The sequence below is a fragment of the Staurois parvus genome, unplaced genomic scaffold, assembly GCF_062004578.1.
Source record: "Staurois parvus isolate SC_StPar_1 unplaced genomic scaffold, SC_StPar_1.0 ptg000282l, whole genome shotgun sequence".
Taxonomy (NCBI): Eukaryota; Metazoa; Chordata; class Amphibia; order Anura; family Ranidae; genus Staurois; species Staurois parvus.
This window is the reverse complement of record NW_028318078.1, coordinates 10,836,240-10,849,390: the sequence shown is the minus strand read 5'-3', so window position 1 is coordinate 10,849,390 and position 13,151 is coordinate 10,836,240. Positions and strand designations below refer to the sequence as shown.

The 13,151-nt window shown below is 40.7% G+C and overlaps 1 protein-coding gene across 1 annotated transcript in view; it reads left to right on the top strand.

Moving 5' to 3' along the window:
• The window catches only part of CYTH4 (cytohesin 4), a 126,623-nt gene extending 116,099 nt beyond the window's left edge, over window positions 1-10,524 (top strand). Inside the window, exons 12-13 of the mRNA XM_089681937.1 lie at window positions 2,133-2,278; window positions 9,957-10,524. Of these exons, the coding sequence (XP_089538063.1) occupies window positions 2,133-2,278; window positions 9,957-10,035 (225 nt within the window). The 3' untranslated portion in view covers window positions 10,036-10,524. The remainder of the gene's footprint in view (window positions 1-2,132; window positions 2,279-9,956) is intronic.
• The last annotated feature ends 2,627 nt before the right edge of the window (window positions 10,525-13,151 follow it).

Here is a 13,151-nt window from a genome sequence, read left to right as displayed (position 1 = left end):
CTGCAATTGCAGGGGTTAATAGCTTTGGGTCTAATACTGAAGAGCACTGAAAAAGGTTCAGGTGGATGCCCATCCTTTTCTGTCATCTCCTCCACTTACTAAGTCTTCATATTGTTTTCACAGAATGCAACATGTTATCTGAATGGGGAAGAGGATCCTGTCATCCTCCTCTTTCCCATTCCCAGAAGATGTTGCATTCTGTAAAAACAATGTGCAAATTTATCAATGGAGGAGAGGATAAAAAGGGGCAAGCACCTGTTGATTTTTCTTCAATGTACTGCAGTGTTAGACCCAAGCTATTAGCACCAGAAGTTCTATACTGTGAAAAGGACTGGGCATCACTGGAAAGAAGGTTTCTACAGGAACCATCAGCCTGCAAAATATTCGGCCAACGTCATCACAGGTAGGTTATGTGACTGCAGCTGTAGCAAATATATAAACTAAACTTCAGCTGAAAATCTTTGAATGTCAATGTCTGGATACAGGTGGACTGAAAGCTAACCATAAATATCAAAATGTGATCTGTCATGTTGGCACAATTAGACTGCCAAAAATACTTCTTCCCAATGATCTTTTTACAAATACATATGGATCACTTGATTGTGTAAGTTTATGGCTATGGGAAAAGAAAGAGAAAGCAGGAAAAACTGCTAGATGCTAGTTTCTCAGGGGAAAAAGCAATCAGCTTAAAGAGTCCAGCAGGGTTGATCATTAATTCCCCTAGAGTTAGTTGCTTAAGGACATGAAGATAGATTTTGAATTTGGTTAAAACTGGTCAGATCTATGTCTAAACTGTCAGGAAATTAGCCTGTGTAAACTGAGAAAATAATGAGAAACTGCATGGCCAATGAGACAGTATATCCCATTAACAGACCAATATGGAGACTCAGAGTAAAGAAGGGGAGGGTGACAATCTCAGTTTTTTTTATAGGAAAAGAGATTTACTCACAACTTCAGTAACCTCTTTTTATGCATATTTTCATTATATGCTCAGTTAAACTCTCGCAGTCTTGTAACAGATTTAATTAAAGTGGACTAAATTAGAAAATATCATTTTAACTGTATAATGTATTTTATAGAGAGGAATCTTTTTTTATAGGAAGGATGGTTTTAGATGGGCTGATATTGTCCTGCCAGTTTTGTAAAGAAGTTAAGGAGGAACTTGTTATGCAGGATTTTCTATGGAAAACATGCTCAACTGCTTAGCGAATCCAGAGTTGCCCTGCTGCGATCTGCTGCCACTGACTGGGTCCTACGCCACCATCTTTGCTTCCTCTTTCATTGGGAGCCAACTATATCTTCCAGATTCTTGCAGAAGATGTACCGCCAGGTCCACCGTCCAGCTTCGGTGTGTACTTGCTCTTACAGCCTTGTGGAATATGTGATGGGAAAATAACAGAAGGCTGAAGGAGCAGGGCACCACATTCTTGTCTATGTCAGAATTAAGGCAGGGGGTGGACTGGAAAAAAAAACAAACTTCATTTATATTGTGGGGAAGGAAACAAATTTTGGGCAGTGAAGGTCCCCTTTTAAAATTTTAAACATATAAACTGCTGCTAATGTCCCTGTCCCTCCATGCTGCCAAGTTCAAATAAAACAATGCTGGCCCCCATTTTCCCTCTGTCTTCCTGGTCTACCAGTTATGTGATGTGTGAAGTAAGCAGTTTTACTTTTCAGACAGTTACCTATCTGTCTGAATTCCTGGGACTCATGAGACAACAGAGGGAATAAGGTGAAATTAAAAAAAGAAGTAATCATCTATGGCAGATCCCCAATGTGCCAAAAAAAATGCAGGAAATCTAAATAACATGTCAACCTCATATTGACACAAAGGATACCCATAGATGGAAGATGATTGTCACTGAACTATATTTGCTGTAAGATAAGTGCATGTCAATGGGCACTTCTTGACTAGATACACTCCAGGGTTGATTGATCACAAGGAAATGTTAGATTAGTCTAGAAGGTTTTACCTGAACAGTCCCTGTTCTTCTCACCAATGTTCTCTATACAAGTCATATTCAAACACCCTTGGTCAAGGTGAACGTAGATATTCATGTAAAGATTGTTCTTTTGATGATCGAATGGAGGAGCAAATTGAGAGTAATGTTCTCTTCCATTTGTTTTTCCAGCACTGCTTTGACCTACATGCAAGAGGGCAAACTGTTAAAGCTTGCAAGACACAGGCAGATGGGAAGAAAGTGCAAGGAAACCACCAATCATATCGCTTGTCTGCTACAAGTGATGAAGAAAGAGAGAGCTGGGTACAGTGCCTCAGGTCAGTATGTCACTCATACTAAATCACTTAATTTGATAATAGTGCACTTCCTATAGCATGGAACTAAAGTGATTTAAACATTTTTATACTGCTGTAGGTCTAAGGCCTGGTTCACACTAGTGCAACTTCTGATGTGACATCCCCTTCCTCTTACAATGGAAACAGGAATTCAAAAATAAATGACACATTCATTAGTTCTTGATCACAGCAGATTTTGCATCAGCAGCAGATCCTTTTATCATCCTCCTATCCTAATTAACTGATCTCCATATTCTGACTGTGTGTGACCTGTACATTAACCCCTTCACCTCCTCCTCCCTTTGTGTATGATCTGTATGCACCGTATCTAGTGCACCATCAACTAGCCTTGTGTTTTAACTACCTAAATACCAGTATGCATGCCCGGACTGGGACAAAAAAATAGGCCCGCGCACTTTTGGACTGAGCAGCCCAAAGCCAGGGGACCCTTTCCTCGGAATCTGGTGGTGGAACACCAGGGCCCAGTCGCAAGAGCAACCTTTGTGACCCTGGTAGTTCCTCAACTACTGTCAGTAGGTTTTTATTTTTATTTAGTTTTTTACTATTTGATCATTTTTTTACATTTTTGTGTAGGAGAGAGAGAGAGATAGAGAGAGTGAGAAGAGAGTGAGAGAGAGAGAGAGGGGGGGGGGGGAAGAAAGAAAGAAAGAAAGAAAGGAAGGAAAGAAGACTGGTGGGGAGTGTGGGCAGGGCAGACACAGGAGGAGAGGAGAGGGAGGAGGAGTGGCAGCTTTCTCTCTCCTCTCCCGTCTGTGTGCCGACTGTCAGCACTGGGCACAGAATATGCTGACAGATCCTCCGCAGTGCTGGAGAAGATGGGGGGGGGGGCATACAGGAGCCGACTGCATGCAGCAGATTGATAGGAGAGGCGACTGGGCGGCACATAGAGGAACCGAGAAATGCCGCCCGGCTGCCTGTCCTATCCAGGCGGCCCCGGCCCACCGGGCAAATGCCTGGTGTGCCCTATGGGCAGTCTGGGTCTGCCAGTATGTCCCTTCAGTTCCAGTAAAATGAGATTACCTTGGGGTGTCTAATTTACAATAATTATATTTATAGGTAAAGTTGATCCAGGGAATACTAGATTGTCTCTTGGGGGATCAGGAAGGAAATTATCCCACGCTGGAGCAAATTGGATCATGCTTTATTGGTTTTTTTTTTTAATGCTTCCTGTGGATTAACTATGGTTATTGGATAATGTATATGGAAGTTTTCTGTGTTTGTGTTTTTTTTCTGTGTTGGTTGAACTGGATGGACTTATGTCTTTTTTCAACCAGATTAACTATTTAGCATACATGACCTGTCTACCGAACACTAATTTAAAAAAAAGAGTTTTCTATAACGCATACAATCTTGTATTGGGGGAAAGTCAATGGTTGCACTTTGAGAGACAGAACACTCAATAACAGTGGTAAACTAGACAAATCTACTTTTCCCCCAGCTGGCTCACCCAGTGTCATGGAGCTGCCAACAAACATGTATTTGTTCCCCAATCTGACTGTAAACAGCTAAATCAAGTGAACATTGTCTAATGCTTGTAGGCACCTTTAGTACAGGCAGTGAACTAGCAGCTCTCTAACTCTCTTAGCACTAGACATTTTGAAGTATTAATAAAAGCTAATGGGACGTTTGCATTAATGTCAGTCCTTCCCATATACAATAACACAAACATTAGAAAAAACATCCTGAAGACCAATTTAACCACTTTCCCTCTGGAGGTTTTTATCCCCCTCATAACCATGATATGTTTTGATATTCAGCACTGCGCTCTTTAAGTGTCAATTGCTTGGTCATGCAACACTGTACACAGATTTAATTTATATAATTTTTCACACAAATAGAGCTTTCTTTTGGTGGTATTTAATCTGAACTGGTGTTTTTTATTTTTTACTATATAAACAAAAACTATCAAAACATTTAAAAAAATATATTTTCTTTTAGTTACTGGTTTAAAATTTTGCAAATAAATAATATTTCTTCTTAAATTTAGGCCGAAATGTAGTCTGCTAGATCTCTTTGGTAAAAATAACGCAAATCAATGTATATTATTTAGTCTACAAACTAGGTTATATTTACTTTAAAAATGATCAATTCTGATCTACTGACAGCTTATCTCATTTCTTGAGACCCTATAATGCCAGGACAGTACATATATCCCCTTAATCAGTCTGAGGTAATTACTAAGAGGCATGGAATGTTTTTTGAAGTTTAAAATTTTTTTGTCACAATTTTTTGTAATTTTTGAAAATTGTTTTTTCATACTGTCACCAGTGCAACGCAACATTATCATATGAGTGTAGCAAGGATCAGGGATACTGACTGGTGGCAGTATGTTAATTGATTTTTATTACATTTTTTAAACACTTCTTTTTCTTTTTTTTTAATGTTTTTTCCTTGTTGGCTCACTCCTGGCTCCAATTAGCTCTGGGAGAAGTCATTAAGCTAGGGCCTCACATACTTTTTCCTCCCTGCACTGTGAATGTTTACATGTTATGTGCAATTAAACCATGGCAACATCTAATGTTTGTGTAGTATTATGTTCAACAGACTGTGTTCTTCTATTGTTGTGACTTGGATGACGTTCAGAGCACATTTTATGCCCAATTCATGCAAAACTCCATGTAATCCCAAGGGGTTCACATACTTTTTCTTGCAACTGTATATGCAATTGTTTTAGCTGTCATGCATGGGTTAACATTCATGAACAGCTTGCTTATGGTTGTGATCTGTGACTGGCTACAGTTAATTACATAGTACAGGTAGCCAGGTACCATGTGATTGCTGTAGGCCAATCACAGATCACAACTGTATGCAAGCTGTTCATGAATGGAAATCCATTCATAGCAATCACATGCTACCCGGTTACCAGTAATTGTAATCTGCTGTGTCTGATGGACATAGCGGTCACAAGAGCTGTGCTCTGTGTGCCCCTAACCTGGAAAAGGCTGGATGACATACATGTACAGTTGTGTCCAAAATTATTCAACCCCCACTGAAATTGAGTGTTTTGGCCAGTTTGACATTGCTTTTGATCATTCAGTCATCTTGCTTACATTTACATTAAAGAGGCACTTGTAGGTCAGACAAATATAACATAACAGTTATAATGAAATAACCACAAATGTCTTTTCTGTGCTCACAGCATTATCAGTTTTATTCAACCCCCAAGTGACATTCAATCTTAGTACTTAGTACAGCATCCTTTTACAGTTATAACAGCTTTTAAACGTGAAGCATAGCTTGACACAAGTGTCTTGCAGCGATCTACGGGTATCTTCGCCCATTCTTCATGGGCAAAGGCCTCCAGTTCAGTCACATTCTTAGGCTTGCGCACTGCAACTGCTTTCTTTAAGTCCCACCAGAGGTTCTCAATCGGATTTAAGTCTGGTGACTGCGATGGCCACTCCAAAATGTTCCAGCCTTTCCTCTGCAACCATGCTCTAGTGGACTTGGAGGTATGCTTGGGATCATTGTCCTGTTGAAAGGTCCAACGTCTCCCAAGCCTCAGGTGTGTGACGGACTGCATCACGTTTCCATCCAATATCTCCTGGTACTGAAGAGAATTCATGGTACCTTGCACACGCTGAAGCTTCCCTGTACCTGCAGAAGCAAAACAGCCCCAAAGCATGATTGACCCTCCACCATGCTTCACAGTAGGCAAGGTGTTCTTTTCATCATAGGCCTTGTTCTTCCTCCTCCAAACATAGCGTTGATCCATGGGCCCAAACAGTTCTAATTTTGTTTCATCAGTCCACAGAACACTATCCCACAACTTTTGTGGTTTGTCCACATGGCTTTTGGCATACTGCAGTCGACTCTTCTTATTCTTTGGAGACAGCAAGGGGGTACGCCTGGGAGTTCTGGCACGGAGGCCTTCATTACGCAGTGTGCGTCTTATTGTCTGGGCTGAAACTTCTGTACCCACATCTGACAAATCTTTTCTCAGTTCCTCAGCAGTCACACGGGGACTTCTCTCCACTCTACGCTTCAGGTAGCGCACAGCAGTCGAAGTCAGCATCTTCTTTCTGCCACGACCAGGTAGCGTTTCAACAGTGCCCTTTGCCTTGAATTTGCGAATGATGCTTCCTAAGGTGTCTCTTGGTATGTTTAACATCTTTGCAATCTTCTTATAGCCATTGCCCTTCCTGTGAAGAGAAATCACCTCTTCTCTTGTCTTCCTGGACCATTCTCTTGCCTTCACCATGTTTGTAACCACACCAGTAAATGTCTAGAAGGAGCTGAGTATCACAGTCATTTTAAAGCTGCCTAATTGGTGCTTATTATGCTTGATTGCTGCTCGGTGACATCCACAGGTGTTTTCAATACCTGATGGAAAGCACCTGTATGAACCTCTGTTCTTCAGAGTGGTAGTCTTTAAGGGGTTGAATAATTGTGGCAATGAAGAAACCACATAAGAACCATTTACTACTGTATTACATAAACAATTGATGTCATTTTAGTTGCATTTGGGTAGTTACAACGTCCTTGTAGGATTTGATTCTGAATACAATTCCAAATGTACACTATAGTCCCTAAACCCCTTTACAGCATTGGGGGTTGAATAATTTTGGACACAACTGTATGTATCCAGACTGCTCGGGCCGCCCTTTCATTTAAAGCTGAACACCTAGTCAGGGGCGGACTGACAGCTCATGGGGCCCCTGTGCAATAGGGGATTATGGGGCCCCCGTGTCCTCTCCTACACCCAAAAAAGCCCATGAAAAAGCCAATGAAAGGTACCAGGGGCATCTCATGGGGCCCCCTACTAACCCTGGGCCCTCGGGCAGTGCCCGAGTGGCTAAATGGTCAGTCCGCCCCTGCACCTAGTGAACAGCTAAATACAAAGATGAAATACATATCTAGGAGTTGTTTTACCTGACAAAGGATTTGCATTTCTGTCAAGCCAGACTTGAGATTTCCACATCTCTGCCACACAGTACTGGCAGGGCAGGAGACCTGATTTTTCACAGCCACATTACAAAGATGTTTACAGGTCTTGTCTCTATCCCAAGCTGAGACTGGACAGTAAAAAGATAAGAGTGATTAGGTCAAACCTAAGTCAATCTGCTTTCTCGTACTATCAGCATATTTGTTAGCACATTTTTTAGCACAATCGATTGGCTCCTTGTGTTGCCTTTCTCTCTCGAGCTTGAGTTCTGCTGTACAGGGATGACATGGGACTGATACTAGGTCATATTCAGTTGCTTACACTGCTTGCAATTAAAAAAAAAATAAATGGATTAGTTCATCTTTTAAAAATAAAATGGTGAACTAATTCACTACACCCTCCTCACACAGACATTGCAGACTGAACTTACCTCCTTCTTTGAGTATCTTCTGGTGCCCAAGCAGTCTGTAAACCCCCTAAATGCTGAATCCACAAATTGAAGTCTGTTGGCGTTGACGATAGTATACGTACCTGGATAGAAAACTGGTTACAGAGGACTGTCCAGAGGGTGGTGATAAATAGCATATCTTGTAAGTGAGGTGCCCCAGGGCTCTTACTGGGGCCAATCCTGTTGAACTTGTTCATAAATGATATAGAGGTTGGGATAAATAGTTCAGTCTCAGTGTTTGCTGATGATACAAAACTAAGCAGAGAAACTTCACAGCATATAACAACTTTACAGGAAGACCTCAATAAAATAGAGGGGGCGGGCAAACACGTGGTAAATGAGGTTCAATGTAGGGAAATGTACAGTAATGCACTTTGGGACTAAAATATAAATGTAAGTTACTCACAAGGGGGAGAACCTCTAGGGGAATCAAGGATGGAAGAGGATATGGGAGTCCTAGTGGATGCCAGTCTCAGCAATGCCAAGCTGCAGCAAGCAAGGCCAATAGATTAATAGCATGCATTAAAAAGTGGATTTACTCAAGAGATAAAACTAATTCTACCACTTTACAAAACCTTCCAGTTCTGGTCACCAGTCCTCAGGAAGGATGTGCTGGAACTGGAGAGAGTCCTGAGAAGGGCAACAAAACTAAAAAGGGGACTCAAGGACCTCAGTTATGAGGAACAGTTGCAAACATTAAACTTTTTCTCCCTGGCAAAAGAGATGCTTTAGAGGATATGTGGCAGTGATATATAATTATCTTAATGGTGATTCCAAAATTGGGAGGAAACTATTCAGTCTCAGGTCACTCAAGACAACATGTGGCCACTCAATGAAGTTGGACGAGAAGCTGTTTGACTTTAACACCTTCCCACCTGGCTTATAGCAGATTGACGGCCAGGCGGGACACTCCTCCTTGTGACTGGGCGCCATATGACATCCTGTCAAAACGAGCCGCTTACATGGCTGCGGGGCCACGCAGTTGCACAGTCTGTCACCGATGACACCGATGACATATCACCGATGACATATCACTACACTGGCCTGTTGCCAGTGTCATGTGACCAATCACAGCAGATCACATGTCAACTGTATACAATGAACGGCTTCCTGTCATGCCATCCATTGTATACAATTATGTTGTTAGCTGTGACTGGTCAAGGCAGTCACATGATACAGACAGGGCCAATCACAGCCCATCTGTATCATGTGATCAGCTTTGCCCAATCACAGATAATCACAACAAAAGTCTGAATGAATCAGTTTCATTCAGTAACAATGATTGCAAATATCAATGAAATACATTGGTAGTAGCGATCATAGTGTGTTAAAAAAAAATCCTGATCACTTGCCCAGAGTAGTTCAATGTTACCATGGTAACATTGTATTGCTTTGGTCACAGTGTGCTGAAAAATAAAACAGTAAGAAAAAGAAAAAATGTAATAAAAAAGAGAAAAAATAATAGAAACATTTGAAAAAAATACAAATTCAATTATTATTATTATTTTCACCAAAGAAATGTAGCATAATACATTTTGACCTAAATTTATGAAGAAATGTTATTTATTTGCAAAATTCTATAACAGCAATGAAGAAAAGTGCATTTTTTTTCAAAAGTTTCAGGTGTTTTTTGTTTTATTTAGCAAAAAATGAAAAACTTAGTGGTGATTAAATACCACCAAAAGAAAGTTCTATTTGTGTGAAAAAATGATAAAAATGTCATATTGGTACAATGTTGCATGACCACGCAATTATCATTCAAAGTGCGACAGTGCTGAAAGCTGAAAAGTGGCATGGGCAGGAAGGGGGGATAAGTGCCCGGTATTGAAGTGGTTAAACTGCGTAGTGGGTTCTTTACTGTTAGAATGATAAGGTTGTGAAACACCCTTCCACGATCGGGTAGTGTCACTAGTTTAAAAAAAAACTTTTAGATGGGCATCCTATTGAACACAATATACAGGAATATGGGAAGTGGCAGAGACATAAATACACACACACCTACACAGGTTGAACTAGATGGACTGATGTCTTTATTCAACCATACCAACTATGTAACTATGAATCTATAGGTTAGTTTACCTTGTCATGTTTTGTGAAAAAGTGAACTAACCCTTTAGGGATGTATTCAAATATTACAGGGCTACATTAATGTGTGTCTTTTTATCTGACTGGAGTTTTATTCTTTAAAATATGTTGACTACATGTGACAGACAGGAAACCCCCTAATCAGAGGTTCCGAATGCCACATGTCATCAATCTATCTTTTTCTTTAAAGAAATTTCAACCAAACACCTCTTTTTTTCCAGATCCAGCATTTCTTGGAATCCTTTCTATGATCAGGTAACCATACAGAAGAAAATATCATCAATTAAAAAGGACCACTGAATAAACAGGACAGCTGAATTACAAAAACTGGACTGGAGAAATCTGGACTCTTTACGGGGATTCGTATCTTAGATCAGCCCTGGTTGGGGTGTCTTTTCTGAAAACACTTCCAGGGTAATGTTCTAGCACTGGCTGGCTGTGTAGCTCTGGATCCTACATATCCCTGGAAATTCTGGAGCATAACACAAAGACACTAGTGGACAGAACCTTCTTACAAAAATATGTGCAATTCATTTTAAACTACAGATGAAAAACCTCATCTTTAAAGACAATCAGGAATAAGGACTTAGATTTAGCATTGCGATGCTTTTTCGTATCTAAGTGCATTTTCATTTTAACATGCACTGGATTAATGGGGGGGGGGGGGGATTCCAGCTTACACAGTTTTGTTTTAAATCAATGCAAACTGTTTTGTTTTACAGTGTGATGTACAGTATATGGTGTTAATTAACTGAGGATATAACACAATAAAATATTAATCTTACCGAGGATCGATCTGTTATTGTTGTCAGCAGCCTTGGGTCTAATCAGCTGTGCCATTACTTGACCTCCAGCAGCATTAAAATGTACATGTTGGGCAGCATTCAAAATCCTGAAGCTATAATTCTGTACTGGAAAAGATACATTTATTACTGTGTTGTAAGATATAACATTGTGTTTCTGTTCTTTAGCAGCTGTCCATGTACTTTGCTAGGAGGCTTAACAAGTTCATTGAATGACTAGAATAACGGTATGCTGGGATTGAACCACTCAGTACATGAAAAAAAAAAAGGATTAAGGATCTATGTATATAGCCATAACTTGTTTTCCCATACGGTTTCTAAAAGGCTTGTTTTACGAGATTGTTAGCTACATCTATTGGACATAATGCGGTATTTTCCTGATTCAGTTATTTCAGGAAAATACTGCATTATGGCCACCAGATGGAGCTGATAATCATAGACAATAAACCTACATGATAAAATAATGGGGAAAAAACTGGAGAAAAGTTGTTATGGCTGGAAAAATACTTGTGACATTTGCCAGTATTTTTTTTTTTTATGAATAGACTCCTATATGTGAGTAGAGAAGTGGTTTGAGCTACACAACCTCTGGTAGACAGAAAATATTTAAAATACAATCAAGTACCCCATCAAATAAAATCCGAATTCTACAGGAATTTTCTTCATGGTTCACTTAAAGTTGAAGTCTGTGCCGTGGTAGGGGCTGTTGCTGCAATGTGCAAGTATGCACGGCACTGCACACATACCTTACAAGTGTGCCTCCCTTCACACAGAACACAGGAACAGAGCTGTGGCTGTCAATCACAGGCTGTGTGCTGAAGCTGCCCCCATCACTTTTTTACCTTTTGGTGTCAGGAAGACCTGACAGTAGTGATGCATGCAGATAGAAGAGGAATAAGCCAGAAGAAAAAAAAATTAAATATAGTGCTCTGGACGACTCACCTAAATGGGGGCTCCTGTACTGTGGCTATGTTGGATATGGAAAAGGCCTTCAATATAGTGGAATGGGCATATCTGGAAAGTGTTGCGTCAGATGGGGTTTCCCTTGTGCTTTTTTGCTTGGTTGCAACCCTTTACTTGAGACCCTTGGCGAGGATACAGCTGGGTGGACTTCTTTTGGCTGCCTTTGGTTTGCAATGTGGCAATAGACAGGGGTGCCCCCTCTCCCCGGCCCTCTTTGCTGTGGCGATGGAGCCTATAGAGGAGGCCCTCCGGGTCTCCCCTGATCTTGTTGGTTTCCAGGTGGGATGGTTGGAGGAGAGGGTGGCCCTTTATGCAGACAATTTGTTATTGTTTCTCAATGATGCTGGGCTTTCTCTCCAGGGAGCACTGTCACTCATGAACTCATTCTCTAATTTCACGGGTCTGAAAGTTAACTGGCATAAATCATTGCTCCTTCCGGTGGATGCCGGAGCCTTGGCTTCCACATTCCCCGATTCTCCCTTGCAGTGGGTCGATAAATTTACTTATTTGGGGGGGGGGTGGTCTCCGGGTTGGCTATGGAGTATGCTGAACTGAATCTCCACCCCATTGTCACGTACCTGGCTGCGGAGCCTGACGTGGAGAGGAGGCGTCCTCTTACTACTCCTGCTCGGAGCTCCAGATAGTGGGAACAGAGGGCGCAGAGCCAGGAGTGGCACAAGTGCCGGATAGGTCTGGATCTGGCGGCAGGTAGGTGGAGACCCAGGAGATCCGGATGCAGGCCCGGTGTGGATGCAGGCATATAGGTGCAGCAGCAGGCAGGTATGGCGGCAATCAGGATGCAGACTGGGACTGGACACAGGAGTGTGTATGCGGCAGCCGGCAGGTATGGCGGTGACCAGGATGCAGGCTGGGACTTGACACAGGAGCGTGGATGCGGCAGCAGGCAGGTATGGCGGTGACCAGGATGCAGGCTGGGACTGGACACTGGAGCGTGGATGCGGCAGCAGGCAGGTAAGTATGGCAGCTATCAGGATACAAGCCAGGTGCAGATACAGGTAAGTAAGTGCAGCAGAGTCAGACAAGCCGGGTCAGGATCAAACGAGCAAATCAAGTACAAGGGAGCAGGCAAGCGGATAGTCAGGGATAGCCGGGGGTGGTGCAGGGGGAGTTCTTTCTTAGTCAGGGTCAGATCAGATACAGGCAACAGACTATATATATATATATATATATATATATATATATATATATATATATACACACATATCAGTGATATGTGTATATATATATATATATATATATACACACTGCATATTGAAATGCATTTTTATTACAAAATATATGAAAAATATTTTTAAAAATACATTTCAAATATACTGTATGTCTTTAAAAATACAAATCTACATTTTTGAAATGCATTTACAAATACATGTAAAAATATGTTAAAATGACTTTTTTATATGTTAAAAAACATCTGAAGAATATATTTAAAAAATATATATTTTATAACATATAAAACATAAAAAAGTCATTTTAACATATATTTTTACATATACTTTTATATATATATGTATATATATATATATATATATATATATATATATATATATATATTTATAGAAAAATATTTTTAAATATATTGAATATAGCCAAAATTGTAGCATTTCAAATATATGGCAATATATTTAGGAA